Source organism: Gorilla gorilla, chromosome 8 (genome assembly GCF_029281585.2).
Source record: "Gorilla gorilla gorilla isolate KB3781 chromosome 8, NHGRI_mGorGor1-v2.1_pri, whole genome shotgun sequence".
Lineage (NCBI taxonomy): Eukaryota > Metazoa > Chordata > Mammalia > Primates > Hominidae > Gorilla > Gorilla gorilla.
In genome coordinates this window covers 107,207,595-107,227,931 of record NC_073232.2, presented here as the reverse complement: position 1 = coordinate 107,227,931, position 20,337 = coordinate 107,207,595, and the positions used below count along the sequence as shown (strand labels likewise).

The window sequence follows — 20,337 nt, the reverse complement described above, 5'->3', positions numbered from 1 at the left end:
CCTAACCTAGAAAGGCAGGCCAACATTCAAATTCAGGAAATACAGAGAACACCACAAAGATACTCCTTGAGAAGAGCAGCTCCAAGACACATAATTGTCAGATTCACCAAAGTTGAAATGAAGGAAAAAATGTTAAGGGCAGCCAGAGAGAAAGGCCGGGTTACCCACAAAGGGAAGCCCATCAGATTAACAGCTGATCTCTCGGCAGAAACTCTACAAGCCAGAAGAGAGCGGGGGCCAATATTCAACATTCTTAAAGAAAAGAATTTTCAACCCAGAATTTCATATCCAGCCAAACTAAGCTTCATAAGTGAAGGAGAAACAAAATCCTTTACCCACAAGCAAATGCTGAGAGATTTTGTCACCACTGGACCTGCCCTAAAAGAGCTCCTGAAGGAAGCATTAAACATGGAAAGGAACAACTTGTACCACCCACGGCAAAAGCATGCCAAATTGTAAGATCATCAAGGCTAGGAAGAAACTGCATCAACTAATGAGCAAAATAACCAACTAACATAATAATGACAGGACCAAATTCACACATAACAATATTAATGTTAAAAGTAAATGGGTTAAATGCTCCAATTAAAAGACACAGAGTGGCAAACTGGATAAAGAGTCAAGACCCATCAGTGTGCTGTACTCAGAAAACCCATCTCACATGCAGAAACTCACATAGGCTCACAATAAAGGGATGGAGAAAGATCTACCAAGCAAATGGAAAACAAAAAAAGGCAGAGATTGCAATCCTACTCTATGATAAAACAGACTTTAATCCAACAAAGAACAAAAGGGACAAAGAAGGCCATTACATAAAGGTAAAGGGATCAATTCAACAAGAAGAGCTAACTATCCTAAATATATATGCACCCAATAATGGAGCACCCAGATTAATAAAGCAAGTGCTTAGAGACCTACAAAGAGACTTAGAGTCCCACACAATAATAATGGGAGACATTAACACCCCACTGTCAACATTAGACAGATCAACGAGAGAGAAAGTTAATAAGGATATCCAGGAATTGAACTCAGTTCTGCACCAAGCAGACCTAATAGACATCTGCAGAAGTCTCCACCCCGAATCAACAGAATATACATTCTTTTCAACACCACACCACACCTATTCCAAAATTGACCACATAGTTGGAAGTAAAGCACACCTCAGCAAATGTAAAAGAACAGAAATTATAACAAGCTGTCTCTCAGACCATAGCACTATCAAACTAGAACTCAGGATTAAGAAACTCACTCAAAACATGGAATTTTTGCATTCCATGGAAACAATGGAAACTCAATTACATGGAAACAAAAAACCCTTCAAAAAATCAATGAATTTAGGAGCAGGTTTTTTTAAAAGATCAACAAAATTGGTAGACTGTTAGCAAGACTAATAAAGAATAAAAGAGAGAAGAATCCAATACACGCAATAAAAAATGATGAAGGGGATATCATCACCGATCCCACAGAAATACAAACTACCATCAGAGAATACTATAAACACCTGTACAAAAATAAACTAGAAAATGTGGAAGAAATGGATAAATTCCTCGACAAATACACTCTCCCAAGATTAAACAAGGAAGAAGTTGAATCTCTGAATAGACCAATAACAGGCTCTGAAATTGAGGGAATAATTAATGGCTTACCAACCAAAAAAAGTCCAGAACCAGACAGATTCACAGCCGAATTCTACCAGAGGTACAAGGAGGAGCCGGTACCATTCCTTCTGAAACTATTCCAATCAATAGAAAAAGGGAATCCTCCCTAACTCATTTTATGAGGCCAGCATCATCCTGATGCCAAAGCCTGGCAGAGACACAACAAAAAAAGAGAATTTTAGACCAATATCCCTGATGAATATCAATGCAAAAATCCTCAATAAAATACTGGCAAACCGAATCCAGCAGCACATCAAAAAGCTTATCCACCATGATCAAGTGGGCTTCATCCCTGGGATGCAAGGCTGGTTCAACATATGTAAATCAATAAATGTAATCCAGCATATAAACAGAATCAATGACAAGAACCACATGATTATCTCAATAGATACAGAAAAGGCCTTTGACAAAATTCAACAGCTCTTCATGCTAAAAACTCTCAATAAATTAGGTATTGATGGGATGTATCTCAAAATAATCAGAGCTATTTATGATAAACCCACAGCCAATATCATACTGAATGGACAAAAACTGGAAGTATTCCCTTTGAAAACTGGTACAAGTCAGGGATGCCCTCTCTCACCACTCCTATTCAACATAGTGTTGGAAGTTCTGGCCAGGGCAATCAAGCAAGAGAAAGAAATAAAGGGCATTCAATAAGGAAAAGAGGAAGTCAAATTGTCCCTGTTTGCAGATGACATGATTGTATATCTAGAAAACCCCATCGTCTCAGCCCAAAATCTCCTTAAGCTGATAAGCAACTTCAGCAAAGTCTCAGGATACAAAATCAATGTGCAAAAATCACAAGCATTCTTATACACCAATAACAGACAGAGAGCCAAATCATGAGTGAACTCCCATTCATAATTGCTTCAAAGGAATAAAATACCTAGGAATCCAACTTGCAAGGGATGTGAAGGACCTCTTCAAGGAGAACTACAGACCACTGTTCAGTGAAATAAAAGAGGATACAAACAAATGGAAGAACATTCCATGCTCATGGGTAGGAAGAATCAATATCGTGAAAATGGCCATACTGCCCAAGGTAATTTATAGATTCAATGCCATCCCCATCAAGATACCAATGACTTTCTTCACAGAATTGGAAAAAACTACTTTAAAGTTCATATGGAACCAAAAAAGAGCCCGCATCGCCAAGTCAATCCTAAGCCAAAAGAACAAAGCTACCTGACTTCAAACTATACTAGAAGGCTACAGTAACCAAAACAGCATGGTACTGGTACCAAAACAGAGGTGTAGACCAAAGGAACAGAACAGAGCCCTCAGAAATAATGCTGCATATCTACAACTATCTGATCTTTGACAAACCTGACAAAAACAAGAAATGGGGAAAGGATTCACTATTTAATAAGTGGTGCTGGGAAAACTGGCTAGCCATATGTAGAAAGCTGAAACTGGATCCCTTCCTTACACCTGATACAAAAATTAATTCAAGATGGATTAAAGACTTACATGTTAGACCTAAAACCATAAAAGCCCTAGAAGAAAACCTAGGCAATACTATTCAGGACATAGGCATGGGCAAGGACTTCATGTCTCATACACCAAAAGCAATGGCAACAAAAGCCAAAATTGACAAATGGGACCTAATAAAACTAAAGAGCTTCTGCAAAGCAAAAGAAACTACCATCAGAGTGAACAAGCAACCTACAGAATGGGAGAAAATTTTTGCAACCCTCTTGTCTGACAAAGGGCTAATATCCAGGATCTACAGAGAACTCAAACAAATTTACAAGATAAAAAACAAACAACCCCATCAAAAAGTGGGCAAAAGATATGAACAGACACTGCTCAAAAGAAGACATTTATGCAGCCAAAAAACACATGAAAAAATGCTCATCATCACTGGCCATCAGAGAAATGCAAATCAAAACCACAATGAGATACCATCTCACACCAGTTAGAATGGCGATCATTAAAAAGTCAGGAAACAAAAGGTGCTGGAGAGGATGTGGAGAAATAGGAACACTTTTACACTGTTGGTGGGACTGTAAACTAGTTCAACCATTGTGGAAGTCGGTGTGGCGATCCCTCAGGGATCTAAAACTGGAAATACCATTTGACCCAGCCATCCCATTACTGGATATATACCCAAAGGATTATAAATCCTGCTGCTGCAAAGACATATGCACACGTATGTTTATTGCGGCACTATTCACAATAGCAAAGACTTGGAACCAAGCCAAATGTCCAACAATGATAGACTGGATTAAGAAAATGTGGCACATATACACCATGGAATACTATGCAGCCATTAAAAATGATGAGTTCATGTCCTTTGTAGGGACATGGATGAAGCTGGAAACCATCACTCTCAGCAAACTATCGCAAGGACAAAAAACCAAACACCGCATGTTCTCACTTATAGGTGGGAATTGAACAATGAGAACACATGGTCACAGGAAGGGGAACATCACACTGGGGCCTGTTGTGGGGTGGCAGAGCAGGGAGGGATAACATTAGGAGATATTCCTAATGTAAATGATGAGTTCATGGATGCAGCACACCAACATGACACATGTATACGTATGTAACAGACCTGCACATAGTGCACATGTACCCTAAAACTTAAAGTATAATAAAAATAAATAAATAAATAAATAAATAAAAGTTGAAATTTTTTTTAAAAGAAGGCATTTCATATGGTATCATTTTAAAATCCTCAATGGTCATAACTAAATACAAAATTTAAGATAAACTTGCCTTTTAAACTAAACCAGACCCTTGCAACAGAAGAAAAAAGAATATCTAATACCTACATAAATTGAAAACTATCTCATGTTCAAGGATTGGAAGACTTAATATCGTTAAGATGGCAGTACTCCTCAAAGTGATCTAAAAACTCATGCAATCCCTACCACAATACCAATGGTCTTTTTTCCAGAAATGGGAAAGTTGATTGTTCAATTAATATGCAACTACATGGTGATGAAGCAGCTACGTTGTCTGGGATATACACCCTCAGGTTTGTCATCATGCCCCAGAAAAATTTAGGACACGGACACATCTGAGTGGGTTATGTAGCAGAAAGTATAATAGAAGAAAGGAGAGAAAAAAGCAGCTTCTTGTGAAAGAGAGGGACATCAGAAAAGGGGGAAGGAGATGGACCACAGCAGATTGCATAAGGAGGCTGGAGGAAGCAGTGTCTGATTTACATATGGCCCAGAGATTGGTTTAATCAGGTGCGACATTTACATAGTGGGTGGGGAAGGAGCCGCCATTTTGAACTTGCCTGGTCACAGGTAGTTCTTTACTACCAGCATTAACTCGTGCAAGCTTCCAGCTTCCTCGTGTATGTCTGCAGCTCGATTTTACAAGCTGCTCTTTGTTAGAAAATGATTTGGGGCTGCTTTCCATTATAAAGAAAAACCTTACTGAGGACTCCCAAATGCTTACTATTTGCCTAAGTAATTTCTACTTAATTTCTGTATCTGTGAGTACTCAGTTTCCAACTTCAAACTTACTACAAACTGTAATAATCAAAACAGTGTGGTACTAGCATAAAGATAGACATCAAGACAAATGGAATAAAACTGAAATCACGAAATAAACCTAAAGATCTATGGCAAATTTACTTTCATCAAGGGTGCCTAGACCATTCAACCCGAGGAAAGAGTCTCTTCAACAAATGGTGATGAGACAACAGGACAGCGAAATGCAGAAGAATGAAGCTGAGATCTCCCTTACTTCACACCAAATGAAAAATATAACTGAAAACAGATGGAAAAACTTAAATATAAGAGCTAAAACGATAAAACTCTTAGAATAAAATGTAGAGGTAAATCTTCATGACTTCATATTTGGCAATAGATTTATAAATTTGATACCAGAGTGGCAAAAGGAAAAATAGATAAACCAAACTTCATCAAAATTAAACTTTGTGCAGCAAGAATATAATTAAGAATGTGAAATGACAACCAATAGAATGGGAGGAAATATCTTCATATTATGTATATGTAGGAGTTTAATGTTTTGAATACATAAATCATTCTAACAGCTTAAAAAGAAAAATAAAGTCAAATTAATTTAAACAGAAAATGTACTTGAATGGCATTTATCCAAAGAAGATATACAAATGGGTAATAATATATTAAAAGAAGTTCAAAATCATTGGTCATTAAACACAAGTTAAAAACCACAATGAGAGCTGGGTGCAGTGGCTCACACCTGTAATCCCAGCACTTAGGGAGGCCAAGATGGGCAGATCACCTGAGGTCAAGAGTTCGAGACCAGCCTGGCCAAAGTGGAGAAAACCCATCTCTACCAAAAATATAACAATTAACCAGGTGTGGTGGCACATGCCTGTAATCGCAGCTACTCTGGGGGCTGAGGCAGGAGGATTGTGTAAACCCAGGAGGTGGAAGTTGCAGGGAGCTGAGATCATGTCACTGCACTCCAGCCTGGGTGACAGAGTAAGACTCTGTCTCTAAATAAACAAATAAATAAAACCACAATGAGATAACACTTTATATTCACTAGGATGGCTTCAATAAATACAGAAAATTACAAGTATTAGCAACTATGTGGAAAATAGAAATCCCTCTACATTGCTGGAAGGAATATAAAATGCCACATTCACTGTAGAAAAGTTTGGCTCTTATATACAAGAAGATAAGCATAAAATTACCATTTGACCCAGCAATTCAACTCCTGAGAATATACCCAAGAATGATGAAAATATGCCCATAAAGAAACATACACAAATGATCAAAGCAAGATTATCTATAAGAGCCAAAGGTTGGAAACAATGCAAATGTCCATAAACAGATGAATAACAAATTGTGATATATGTGCATGGAAAAATAAAATATATTTCAGCGACAAAAAAGAATGAAGTACTGATACATGTTGCAACTTAGATGAGCCTCCAAAACATTATAAGTGAAAGGACTCAGACATAACAGGTTACATATGCTGTGAGTCCTTTATATATCCATAACAGGCAAATCCATAGAAAAGGAAAGAAGATTAGAGGTAATTACATGATGGGTTGGAGGAATGGAGTGATTATTTAATGAATATGATATGTTTTTGTGGAGTGATAAAAACATTTTGAAACCAGAGAAAGCTGGTGGTTGTACAACATTGTGAATACACTAAATACCACTCAAGTCTACACTTTAAAATGGTTAATTGTATATTGTGTGAATTTCACTTCAATTTTAAAAATGGCATAATTCCCTGATCTACTGATTTAATGCAATCGTGTCAAAATCCCCATTGGCTCCTTTGAGAAAATTGACAAGTGTATTCTAAATTTCATATGAAGATTCAAGGGACCCAGAATAGTGAAAACGTATTGAAAAAGAACAACAAAGACTCACACTCCTTGATTTGATATAATAACTTGATATTAATACAATACTACAGTAATTAAGATGGTGTACTGTAGGGATTACGACAGACATATAGATCAATGGAGTACAATTGAGAGCACACAGAAAAAAACGCTTCACACATTTATAGTCAATTGGATCTTGACAAGGTTGCCAAGGCAATTCAATAGGGGAAAAAATAGCGTTTTCAACAATGGTGCGATGACGACGGCATTGATGTTTACGCGTTATCTGATAGACACTAAATTCCAACTGTTATCTGTACAAATCATTTTTGTTCTCACTCAATAAAGGCTTCCTTTCCCTCTTCCATCCACCTACTCTTTCCCATCACCCACCTCTGCACCTCCATGTAGAGCATTCCAACCCATCTGAAACCCCTCCTCTGACTCTCACTGCAAATATTTTATGGCCTATTTCAATTTGCAGGAATGCAGGAAACCCACCTAGGTTAAACCATTCTTTCCCATTCTCAAATAAACTGTGTGCAATAATGACACCCATCTTCATCATAGGGCATACTTTATGTTTTCATATTTGTCAGTAATTGATTCCATTTCAGCTGGAATGTGCATTCTGTTTCTCCTTGGGTAGATTTATATATTTATACTTTAAGTTCTGGGATACATGTGCAGAACATGCAGGTTTTTTACGTAGGTATACACGCGCCATGGTGGTTTGCTGCACCCATCAACCTGTCATCCACATTAGGTATTTCTTCTAATGCTATCCCTCCCCAAGTCCCCCACCCCCTGACAGGCCCCGGTGTTGATGTTCCCCTCCATGTGTCCATGTGTTCTCATTGTTCAACTCCCATTAATGAGTTAGAACATACAATGTTTGGTTTTCTGTTCCTGTGTTAGTTTTGCTGAGGATGATGGTTTCCAGCTTCACCCATATCCCTGCAGAGGACATGAACTCATCCTTTTTTATGGCAGCACAGTATTCCATGGTGTATATGTGCCACATTTTCTTTATCCAGACTGTCATTCATCAGCATTTGGATTGGTCCCAAGTCTTTGCTATTGTGAATAGTACTGCAATAAACATACATGCACATGTGTCTTTATAGTAGAATGATTTATAATCCTTTGGGTATATACCCAGTAACAGGATTACTGGATCAAATGGTATTTCTTGTTCCAGATCCTTGAGGAATCAGCACACTGTCTTCCATAATGGTTGAACTAATTTACACTCCCACTAACAGTGTAAAATCATTCCTATTTCTCCACATCTTCTCCAGCATCTGTTGTTTCCTGACTTTTTAATGATCACCATTCTAACTGGCATGAGATGGTACCTCATTGGGACTTCGATTTGCATTTCTCTAATGACCCAGTGATGATGAAATTTTTGTTCTTTTTGCTTAGATTTTCTTGGCTATGTGGGCTCTTCTTTCGTTCCATATGAAATGTAAAGTAGATTTTTCTAGTTCTGTGAAGAAAGGCAGTGATAGCTTGATGGGGATAGAATTGAATCTATAAATTACTTTGGGCAGTGGCCATTTTCATGATATTGATTCTTCCTATCCATGAGCATGGAATGTTTTTCCATTTGTTTGTGTCCTAGGTATTTTATTCTCTTTGTAGCAATTGTGAGTGGGAGTTCACTCATTATTTGGCTGTCTGTCTATTATTGGTGTATAGAAATGGTTGTGATTTTTGCACATTGATTTTATAACCTGAGACTGTACTGAAGTTGCTTATCAACTTGAGATTTTGGGCTGAGACAACGGGGTTTTCTAAATATACAATCACGTCATCTGTGAATAGAGACAGTTTGACTTTCTCTCTTCCTATTTCAATACTTTATTTCTTTCTCTTGTCTGACTGCCCTGGCCAGAGCTTCCAATACTATGTTGAATAGGAGTGGTGAGAGAGGGCATCCTCGTCTTGTGCTGGTTTTCAAAGGGAATCCTTCCAGCTTCTGCCCATTCAGTATGATATTGGCTGTGGGTTTGTCATAAACAGCTCTTACTATTTTGAGATATGTTCCATCATTACTTAGTTTATTGAGAGTTTTTAGCATGAAGGGTGTTGAACTTTATCAAAGGCCTTTTCTGCATCTATTGAGACAATCATGTGGTTTTTGTCATTGGTTCTGTTTATGTGATGGATTACATTTACTGATTTGCAAATATTGAAACAGCCTTGCATCTCAGGGATGAAGGCTACTTGATCATGGTGGATAAACTTTTTGATGTGCTGCTGGATTTGGTTTGGCAGTATTTTGTTGTGGATTTTTACATTGGTGTTCATCAGGGATATTGGCCGAAATGTTCTTTTTCTGTTATGTCTCTGCCCGGTTTGGGTATCAGGATGATGCTAGCCTCATGAAATGAGTTAAGGAGGAGTCCCTCTTTTTCTATTATTGGGAATAGTTTCAGAAGGAATAGTATCAGCTCCTCTTTGTGCCCATGGTAGAATTTGGCTGTGAATCCATCTGGTCCTGGACTTTTTTTGGTTGTTAGGCTATTAACTACCGCCTCAACTTCAGAACTTGTTATTGGTCTATTCAGGGATTTGACTTCTTCCTTGTTTAGTCTTGGGAGAGTGTATGTGTCCATGAATTTATCCATTTGTTCTAGATTTTCTAGTTTATTAGCATAGAGGTGTTTATAGTATTCTCTGATGGTAGTTTGTATTTCTGTGGGCTCAGTGGTGATCTCCCCTTTATCATTTTTATTGTGTCTATTTGATTCTTCTCTTTTTTCTTCTTTATTAGTCTAGCTAGTGGTCTATTTTGTTATTCATTCATACAATAAAAACTTAAAGTGCTTCTCAAGCATTACTGTTTGACCAGTTAAACATCCTTGGTAAACACAGAACTAGTCAACAAATCACAAATTCACAAGCAATCACATAACTAAGCTTTTGTTATTTTACCTTCTCCATTTTCATCAGGAAGCAATCAATAAAGTCCTGAGGGTTGTTCATGTCCATCGATTCTTGGTGTTCTTTTACTTTCTCCAAAATATAACTTTTCATAAAAGCAACGTTTTTAAGTAATTTGTTGTGAGTTCCCGGGAAGTAATCAATGATAGGAGAAAAATTATTGTAGATCTAAGAGAAAACAATAATTTATTAAATTAAAAGATTTTAATAAAAGCATACATACCATATACCAAGCTCTGGTTGTAAATTACAGCTATAAATATAAATAAAATATATTCTATATCTTGATGGGGAAATTTTTATTGTACATATGTAGTAATTCTCTGATTGTAAAAGATTTGAGAAAGAAAATTCTGACCAGAGAATCAATTCTAACCAGATGATAATCATTTCCTAGACTCAGACCTCCTTTTTATAGTATAAAAGCATCTTTATGTTAATTCTGTTACTTTTTACAATTCTTCTCTATAATCTTGAAATATAAGATGGCATGAATTACTACATTCACGTTTTGTAGATGACAGCATAGGTTAAAAGAATTTGGACAACCTGATTGATAGTACAAAGCTAGTCCCTACTATATTGATTTCTATCAAGCAGCCTCTGAAATGGAATTAGTATTTTAGAAGTGGGAGGGGCTCAAAGATACTTCAAATTCCAACTGTGCACCAGAGCACTTAAATGACTTCTATAAAATCACACAATTATTATTTAGGCAGAGAATAAAACATGCCAACTCAGCACAGGGTATAAGTGTGATGTCTGTTTACGGTTCATACACCATAAAACCAATAATTTTGTCATTCCTAACCCAGCTATCTCATCAGCTAGGATCCCAACTGAGATATCAAACACCCCTGCCCTATTCAGTGTTTCTTGGCAGCTTCTATGGTCCCAAATATTCTCCCTCCTTGAAGGAGATAATGTCTTTTAAATTAGGATATTTCTGCCACATAATACGACAAAGTGTGAATTGAAGGACAAGTCTTGTGAGTAATGGGAGCCTCCAAAGTGCCTGGATATCCATGGAGTGCTATGAGCACGCTTTAGGGCTGTCAACAAAGTACTTTACAGAAACAGGGCTTTGGAGTTTAGCAGAAAAAAACATTGATGAGGGAGCTAATGGGCTTAGAAATCAGGCCTATATTGAGGCATTTATTTCCCATGCATAAAATAAAGGGTTTGACCGTCTTTCCCAGATATTCACCCCAAGGCTGTCTGGGCAAGACTGTAGTATTCAAAAATGCACTTCAGAGCTTGATCCATGTAGAATTTTGGATTTGTCAGAAAAAAAAGAGAATAAGTGGTTTCTCAGGAAGCAAAAATCTTGGCCTTACCTGGATCCAGGGGCTGCTCAGAATCTTGACGTTTTCATTCAGCTTTTCCATCAAGTTAAGAAATTGCTGATCTTTATAATCAAAACGTTTACGGAAAATAATGGAGCAGATCACATTGCAGGGAGCACAGCCCAGGATGAAAGTGGGATCACAGGGTGAGGCTAAAGAATTAGAAACAATTTAAAATACTATTAAACTTTAGATATAAAACACTGTATTTGTTAACAGATAATAGTAGTTTAGAAATTGTCTTACCTACAAATTCCCTTAACAGCAAAAAAGAGTTTGGCATGCATAAAATCAACACTTCACTTTTACATTAATCCTGAGTTGACCATTACAACCTAGCTGGTTAAATAATGGTTGTTCAAACGTAAATTTACATTCCCAGCCTATTTGTCTTTTACTTTGGAAAGAACAAAAAGACATTTTCTAAAAACCTAATAATTCATGTTTCAGAGGGAATCACATCAGTCTGCAAAGTCAGTAGACAACAAGGCACTGAGATGGAAAGGGCAAGAATAGTTGGAGATTTCAAAGCTTTTTATATATAATGAATAGCTGAAAGAGTCATGTGTTGAACCAGTAGAGAGGAACCAAAGAGACTGTGGGTGAATTCATGTATTTAAGAAAATAAATGTAAGAAGCAGAATGTGTTTTATGAGAAGGAAAACAAATATAAATGAATAATATGCCTAACATATTATTAGTTTGTTATGTTAACAAGCTAATATCAAATTAACATAGCTTAGTTTGTTAAAAAATTAAATGAAAACTTTGTTGTTGTTGTTTGTTGTTTTTGTTTTTTGTTTATTTGTTTGTTTTGAGATGGAGTTTCACTTTTGTTGCCTGGGCTAGAGTGTAATGGCACGATCTCAGCTCACCGCAACCTCTGCCTCCTAGGTTCAAGTGATTCTCCACCTGAGCTTCCCAGGTAGCTGGGATTACAGGCATGTGCCACCACATCCAGCTAATTTTGTATTTTTAATAGAGACAGGTTCCTCCATGTTGGTCAGGCTGGTCTCGAACTCCCAACCTCAGATGATCCACCAGCCTTGGCCTCCCAAAGTTGTGGGATTACAGACATGAGCCACCGTGCCTGGCCAAAAACTTTTATTTTAAATATAAATCCCAGGTAAGGCAAACAAGAAAGTGTAAATTGATAAGTGGAGTTTTTTTCTTCTGTAGCTTTTTTAAAATGAATTTTCTTCTTTAGGAACAAAATGCCCTCATCTCTAATCATCCTGCAAATTTAACCTATTTAATTTGATATTGATTAGGCCCAGCCTATCATTTAATAGCTAAATAAATTAAATTATAGGAAAAGTTTTCTTGTTTGGTGGAGGATCTCTGAAATGAAGTTGTTATAATCAAGTGATCGATAAACTTTATATTTTTTAAATTTTCTTTTATTTTACTTTAAGTTCCAGGATACATGTGCAGAGCGTGCAGGTTTGTTACAGAGGTATACATGTGCCATGGTGGTTTGCTGCACCTATGAACCTGTCATCTAGGTTTTAAGCCCCACATGCATTAGGTATTTGTCCTAATGCTGTCCCCCTGCTGGCCCCCCATGCCCCAACAGGTCCCATGTGTGATGTTCCCCTCCCTGTGTCCATGTGTTCTCATTGTTCAACTCCCATTTATGAGTGCAAACATGGAGTTTGGTTTTCTGTTCCTGTGTTAGTTGCTGAGGATGATGATTTCCAGCTTCATCCATGTTCCTGCAAAGGACATGAACTCATCCTTTTTTATGGCTGCGTAGTATTCCATGGTGTATATGTGCCACATTTTCTTTATCCAGTACATCATTGATGGGCATTTGGGTTGGTTCCAAGTCTTTGCTATTGTGAACGGTGCCACATAAACATACATGGGTGTGTGTCATTATAGTAGAATGGTTTATAATCCTTTGGGCATATACCCAGTAATGGGATTGCTGAGTCAAGTGGAATTTCTAGTTCTAGATCCTTGAGGAATCACCACACTGTCTTCCACAATGGTTGAACTAATTTACACTCCTACCAACAGTGTAAGAGGGTTCATATTTCTCAACATTCTCACCAACATCTGTTGTTTCCTGACTTAGTAAGGATCACCATTCTAACTGACATGAGATGGTATCTCATTGTAGTTTTGATTTGCATTCTCTAATGACCAGTGTTGATAAGCTTTTTTCCATATGTTTGTTGGCTGCATAAATGTCTTCTTTTGAGAAGCATCTGTTCATATCCTTTGTCCATTTTTGATGGGGATATTTCTTTTTTTCTTGTAAATTTAAGTTCTTTGTGGATTCCGGATATTAGCCCTTTGTCAGATGGATAGATTGCAAAAAATTTCTCCCATTCTGTAGGTTGCCTGTTGACTCTGATGCAGTTTCTTTGGCTGTGCAGAAGCACTGTAGTTTATTTAGATCCCATTTGTCAATTTTGGCTTTTGTTGCCATTGCTTTTTGTGTTTTAGTCACAAACTCTTGGCCCATGCCTATGTCCTGAATGGTATTGCCTAGGTTTTCTTCTGGGGTTTTTATGGTTTTAGGTTTTATGTTTAAGTGTTTAATCCATCTTGAGTTAATTTTTGTATAAGGTGTAAGGAAAGGGTCCAGTTTCTGTTTTCTGCATATGGCTAGCCAGTTTTCCCAGTACCATGCTGTTTGGTTACTGTAGCCTTGTAGTATTGTTTGAAGTCAGGTAGAATGATGCCTCCAGCTTTGTTTTTGCTTAGGATTGTCTTGGCTATACAGGCTCTTTTTTTGCTTCATATGAAATTTAAGTTATTCTTTTCTAGTTCTGTGAAGAAAGTCAATGATAGTTTGATGGGTATAGCATTGAATCTATGAATTACTTTGGGCAGTATGGCTATTTTCACAGTATCGATTCTTTCTATTCATGAGCATGGAATTTTTTTCCATCTGTGTCACCTCTTATTTCCTTGAGCAGTGGTTTGTAGTTCTCCTTGAAAAGGTCCTTCACATCCCTTGTAAGTTGTGTAAGTAGGCATTTTATTCTCTTTGTAGCAATTGTGAATGGGAGTCCACTCATGATTTGGCTCTCTGCTTGTCTATTATTGGTCTATAGGAATGCTTGTTATTTTTGCACATTGATTTTGTATCCTGAGGCCTTGCTGAAATTGCTTATCAGCTTAAACAGTTTTGGGGCTGAGATGATGGGGTTTCTAAGTATACAGTCATGTCGCCTGCAAACAGAGACAATTTGACTTCTTCTCTTCCCATTTGAATACCCCCTTGACTGATTGCTCTGGCCAGAACTTCCAATACTATGTTGAATAAGAGTGGTGAGAGAGGGCATCCTTGTCTTGTGCTGGTTTTCAAAGGGAATGCTTCCAGCTTTTGCCCATTCAATATGATATTGGCTATGGGTTTGTCATAAATAGCTCTTATTATTTTGAGATATTAAACTTTATAGTTAAAGAGCTCCCAAATTCACATCTATATGTTTCAGGAAGTCAGGGACCCTGAACGGAGGGACCAGCTGAAGCCATGGCAGAAGAAGATAAGTTGTGAAGATTTCACAGACATTTATTAGTTCCCCAAATTCATACTTTTATAATTTCTTACACCTGTCTTTACTGCAATCTCTGAACATAAATTGTGAAAATTTCATGGACACTTATCACTTCCCTAATCAATACTCTTGTGATTTCCTATGCCTGTCTTTACTTTAATCTCTTAATACCATCATCTTCCTAAGCTGAGGACGAATGTCACCTCAGGACCCTGTGATGATTGTGTTAACTGCACAAATTGTTTAAACAATATGAAATCTGCACCTTGAAAAAAGAACAGGATAACAGCGATGTTCAGGGAACAAGTGAGATAACCTTGAAGTCTGGCTGCCTGTGGGCTGAGCAGAACAGAGCCATATTTCACTTCTTTCAAAAGCAAGTAGGAGAAATATCACTGAATTCTTTTTCTCAGCAAGGAACATCACTGAGAAGAATGCATTCCCAAGGGGTGGTCTCTAAAATGGCTGTTTTGAGAACGTCTGTCTTTTACAGTTGTAGATAAGGGATGAAATAAGCCCTGGTCTCCCATAGTGCTCCCAGGCTTATTAGGAAGAGGAAATTCCCGCCTAATAAATTTTGGTCAGACTGGTTGTCTGCTCTCAAACCCTGTCTCCTGATGAGATGTTATCAATGACAATGAGTGGCTGAAACTTCATTAGCAATTTTAACTTCCCCCCCGGTCCTGTGATCTCGCCCTGCCTCCATTTGCCTTGTGATATTTTATTACCTTGTGAAGCATGTGATCTCTGTGACTCACACCCTATTCACACATTCCTTCCGCTTTTGAAAATCACTAATAAAAACTTGCTGGTTTTGTGGTTTAGGGGGCATCACGGAACCTGCCGACATGTGATGTCTCCCCTGGACACCCAGCTTTAAAATTTCTCTCTTTTGTACTCTTTTCCTTTATTTCTCAGACCAGCCAACACTTAGGGAGAATAGAAAAGGACTCACATTGAAACATCAGGGGCTGAATTTCCCCTGATATCTATAGGCCCTAAATAGTGACTTTAATCAAAAGTACTCTGAATGAATGGCCAGGCATTGAACAGTTGGAAATCTGTTAGTTTGTGTGTGTCATTCACAGATAAATCTGATTTTCAGTCTTTCACTTCATTGGGAAAACAGAATTTAAAAACAAGGTAATTTGGTATCCAAGCTGATAAACAGATTCATTGTAAAACTTCATAGATGAGTAGAGTTGGCCATGGAAAAAAAATAATTAACATAAATTTCTAAGCGAAAATTTCATAAATATGGTTGGAAAGAGATAAGCAAAACTGAAACAGAGCCAAATCATACATAGGGAATGCAGATTACAGAGTTATTACTAATAAGTAAAATCTTGTTAAATAAATCATTTCATAAATTGACATTTGGGTATTTCACAGAATTATGCTACAGGATGTATTTACTGAAAATATATAAATCAATACAGTAACAAGAAATAATTAATACTATTTTTTAAATAATGCTGTGTTTACAGAGAAATAATAATTGATGAGAACTGCACTAAGATATGCCTAAGCAATAAAAACTGTAGAATGTCATTACTGGCCAGAATGGCAAGCATGGGCCTAAAAGAAACCCCAGAGAAGTCAGTGAGGCCAACCATACAAACACAGTCCAATTAAATAAAAGCACATGCCATTTGGTTCATGCTCCATATGGGTATGATAGCGCCATTCCCACCATGTCGACTTGTCAAGTATTCTCTGGTGACATGTTCTGGAATAGGTAATGGGAAAAACACTGCTCTTTAACCCTTTCAAAAAATGAACTCAAAATCTATATTCATCATTTCTTATTTGAAAGCAAAAAAGCAAAGTTCAGGAGAACATGGGATTAAATGAACCTTTTATACCCATACTGTATGCACAATCATGCCTGTACACACACAGCACAAATATGTGCAAATTCCCTTGGCTCTCAGCTTCAAACCCCCGCTTCACATGAGCTAACAACCAGGACTCATAATGAAAGATATGGCCACCCCTGAAATGTTTCCAAGAATGTCAGTAGAGAAGATAGTAGTCCAGTAAGGTCAGTGATATGGAGTAGGGTCACCCACCCTTGGTTTTTCTCAACTCCTCCACAAGGCAGCGGGCTTCCTCTTGAACACGGTCCTCAATGCTCCTCTTCCCCATCCCAAAATTCCGCAGCGTCATGAGGGAGAAACGCCGGATCTCCTTCCATTTCTTTCCATTGCTGAAAACGATTCCTAACAGGAAGAGAAATGAAACTAGGAGGGAGATCCCAGGCAAGAAAGAGGAAGCTGACACTGGGCAGCCATGTGGATGGGCCAAGCTCTGCCCGAGGAGCTCTGTAAGTCTCTGTTTTCCATCCTCCCCATCCCCAAGACAGATGCTGAAACAGGCACATGCACACCTACCAAATCCTCTGTTAGCTCTTTCAGCCAGTGGGAAATGGCCTCTTCCAGAAAACTCCTCTCCAAGATCAATCAGGGCTTCCTTCACTGCTTCATATCCATGCAGCACCACTATGGGTTTTAGGCCAAAATACAGAGTGAACACAGGGCCATAGACCTTTGAGAGCTAGGAAAGTAGATATAGATAACAGCAAATGAAGTCACTATTTTGTCCATTTGCTAAGCCTGATTTAGCATGATATTTTCATTGTATTTGTATGCTTTTATTCAGCCACACAGGCTTCAAATATTTCTGAATTTTAAATAGAAACACGATGATGATTATACTTGCCACTCAGATGGCCTATGATGTTCAAGGCAATGGTCAGACAATTGCTATGCAGATTACAATTAATACTCACATCAACATATTCAGCAGGTCTATTTACTCTATTTTAAACAAACGGCCAGGTGTGGTGGCTCCTGCCTGTAATCCCAACACTTTGGGAGGCCAAGGCAGGTGGATCACAAGGTCAGGAGTTCAAGATCAGCCTGGCCAACATGGTGATACCACGTCTCTACTAAAAATACAAAAATTAGCTGAGCATGGTGGTGCATGCCTGTAATGCCAGCTACTTGGGGGACTGAGGCAGGAGAATTTCTTGAATGGGGACCTGGGAGATGGAGGTTGCAGTGAGCCAAGATTGTGCCACTGCACTTCAGCCTGAGCTACAGAGTAAGACTCTCTCAAAAAAAAAAAAAAAACTGAGCTCAGAGAATGACAAATTCATTTTCAGTGTCTCACAGCTAATGTACAGCAGACCCAAATTTGAAACTCCGCTTATTCAAACACTGATGCTTGAGAAATTTATCAGCACTTTTGAGTCCACCTTAAGACCAATACCCAGCTTCAAGAACTAACAATTTCCTGGTTTAATAGCCTTTTATGATTAGCATGCATCATAGCATTTATACTAAAAATATCTCTCTATGGACTCCACCTAGGACTCCCAAAAGCCCACATAGAGGCGCTATTGCCAGGTCAATAGTCATCACAGCAGTACTCCTAAAATTAGATGGCTATAGGATTATACAAATCACCTTAATTCTTAACCCCCTAACAGAGTTTATAGCTTATTCCTCCCTCATACTATCCTTATGAGAAATAATCATAACAAGCTCCTTTTGTCTGTGCCAAGCTGATCTAAAATCACTCATTACTTTTCCATAAGCCACATGGCACTTGTTATCATAGCTTTTCTCATTCAAACCCCCTGAAGTTTTACCAGTGCAACTGCCCTAATAACTGCCCACAGACTAACCTCATCCCTATTATTCTGCCTTGCAAACTCAAACTACAAACGAGTTCACAGCCAAACCATACTACTAACACAAGGCCTTCAAACACCTCTCTCCCTGATAGCCATGTGATGACTCCTAGCTAGTCTTGCCAGCCTTGCCCTGCCCCCTACCATCAATCTAGTAGGAGTAGTCTTCATAACTACAGCATCATTCTCTTGATCTAATCATACCATCATGCTTATAAGACTTAATATACTAATAGCAGCCCTTTACTCTCTGTATATGGTAATTATTACACAACGAGGGGTGTTCACATATCATATTAACACTGCTAAACCATCTTTCACTTGAGAAAAAACCCTAATACTTATACATCTTCTGACCTTCTTCCTACCATTACTAAATGCTAAGGTCATTTTGGGGTTTATATATTGTAGCTATAGTATAATTAAAACACTACTTTGTGGATCTAAAAATGGAAGTCTATAACTTCTTTTCTACCACTTATCTGCTTTTGCTGGTCCTGAAGCCATAGTTGTTTCCTTTACAACAGGCATAAATTAATTCTTCAGAGAAGTTTAATTTTCATGGCTGTTCTGAATAAAACACATGGCTAATATAGTAGAGGACTTATTTAATAAAATCTCTAATAACAAACATGTTCCTTACTGTAGGGAGACCCCCCCTGAAACTATTGCTATGGAATAAAAGATGAAATGCTCCCGATTATTGTAAATACAAAATTGCATGCAGGATTGTGTAAGGACAATGCCAGGCTGGACTGCCAGAATGAGCCAACAGCATGTGATGTGCTTCCCCCTGCAGAGAGCCTATGAATGGATGTGCAGTCAGGGAGGTTTCACATCACCAAGATTCCTATCCCAGAAAAGCAGATGTTCATATCTCTGGGAATGGAATGTGACGTTTGTGGAGAACCTATAAATGGATGCATGGGGGGCACCTGGCCATATGGATAAGATAGGGCTATAAACTCCCTCATCTTGCCATGGCTCTTCTAGGCCTCTTTAGGGTTAAGGCATACTCCCTTCTGAGAATTTCTGGTCTAACTGGTTGTCTAGCTTCACATCCTATTTCCATGGATTGTTTGTAACCAGCTTTTGTTGCAATTGTTACTGCTGATTAATATCTTGCTAATCATAGGTTATGGAAAGATTGTGTTTCTGTTTTAAGGCTCTGTTAGAAATTACTGATGCACACACTATATTGTACATTCTTATCTCCATATACTGTACTTCTACATACAAATGTACTGTACTTCTACATACAAATGTTATGTTAAAGAATTACTTCATCCCCATGTGACCATCTCACCTCATAATCAAATGACCCTAAATCCCTCACTAACCTACCCCCACCCTCACTAAACTTAATAATAAATGCTGGTATATCCAGTGCATTCTTGGCACCATGGGACCAGAAGGCGGTGACCCCCCTGGACCCAGCTTTCACTATGTTGTGTGTGTCTAATATTTCTCAACCTGCCGATCCACCTGGGAACAAAGAGAGAGCCCAGTTGCATTGCAGGCTGCTGGCCAGATCCCGCAGTCAGGTATTGATCAAAAATTGGCTAATCAAATTAATGATCTAAGACAAACTGTTATATGGATGGAAGATAGAATCATGAGTTTAGAACATAGATTACAAATGCAATGTGATTGGAAAACTTCTGATTTTTGTATAACTCCATTTCAATATAATGAGTCTGTTCACAATTGGGAATCAGTAAAACACCATTTACAAGGAAGTGAAGATAATTTAAGTTTAGACATAAGCAAGCTAAAAGAACAGATTTTTGGGGCCTCTCAAGCACACTTAACTGCTTTACCCGGTGCTGAAGTTTTAGACGGTATCTCTGAGGGATTCTCTAATCTC

At 38.0% G+C, this 20,337-nt stretch overlaps 1 protein-coding gene across 1 annotated transcript in view; it reads right to left on the bottom strand.

Annotated features, from left to right (window-relative positions):
• The window catches only part of CYP2C9 (cytochrome P450 family 2 subfamily C member 9), a 59,238-nt gene that overhangs the window by 30,889 nt on the left and 8,012 nt on the right, over nt 1–20,337 (bottom strand). Inside the window, exons 2-5 of the mRNA XM_004049827.4 lie at nt 17,167–17,329; nt 16,846–16,995; nt 11,250–11,410; nt 9,904–10,080 (exon numbers count right to left, since the gene is read on the bottom strand). Of these exons, the coding sequence (XP_004049875.2) occupies nt 9,904–10,080; nt 11,250–11,410; nt 16,846–16,995; nt 17,167–17,329 (651 nt within the window). The remainder of the gene's footprint in view (nt 1–9,903; nt 10,081–11,249; nt 11,411–16,845; nt 16,996–17,166; nt 17,330–20,337) is intronic.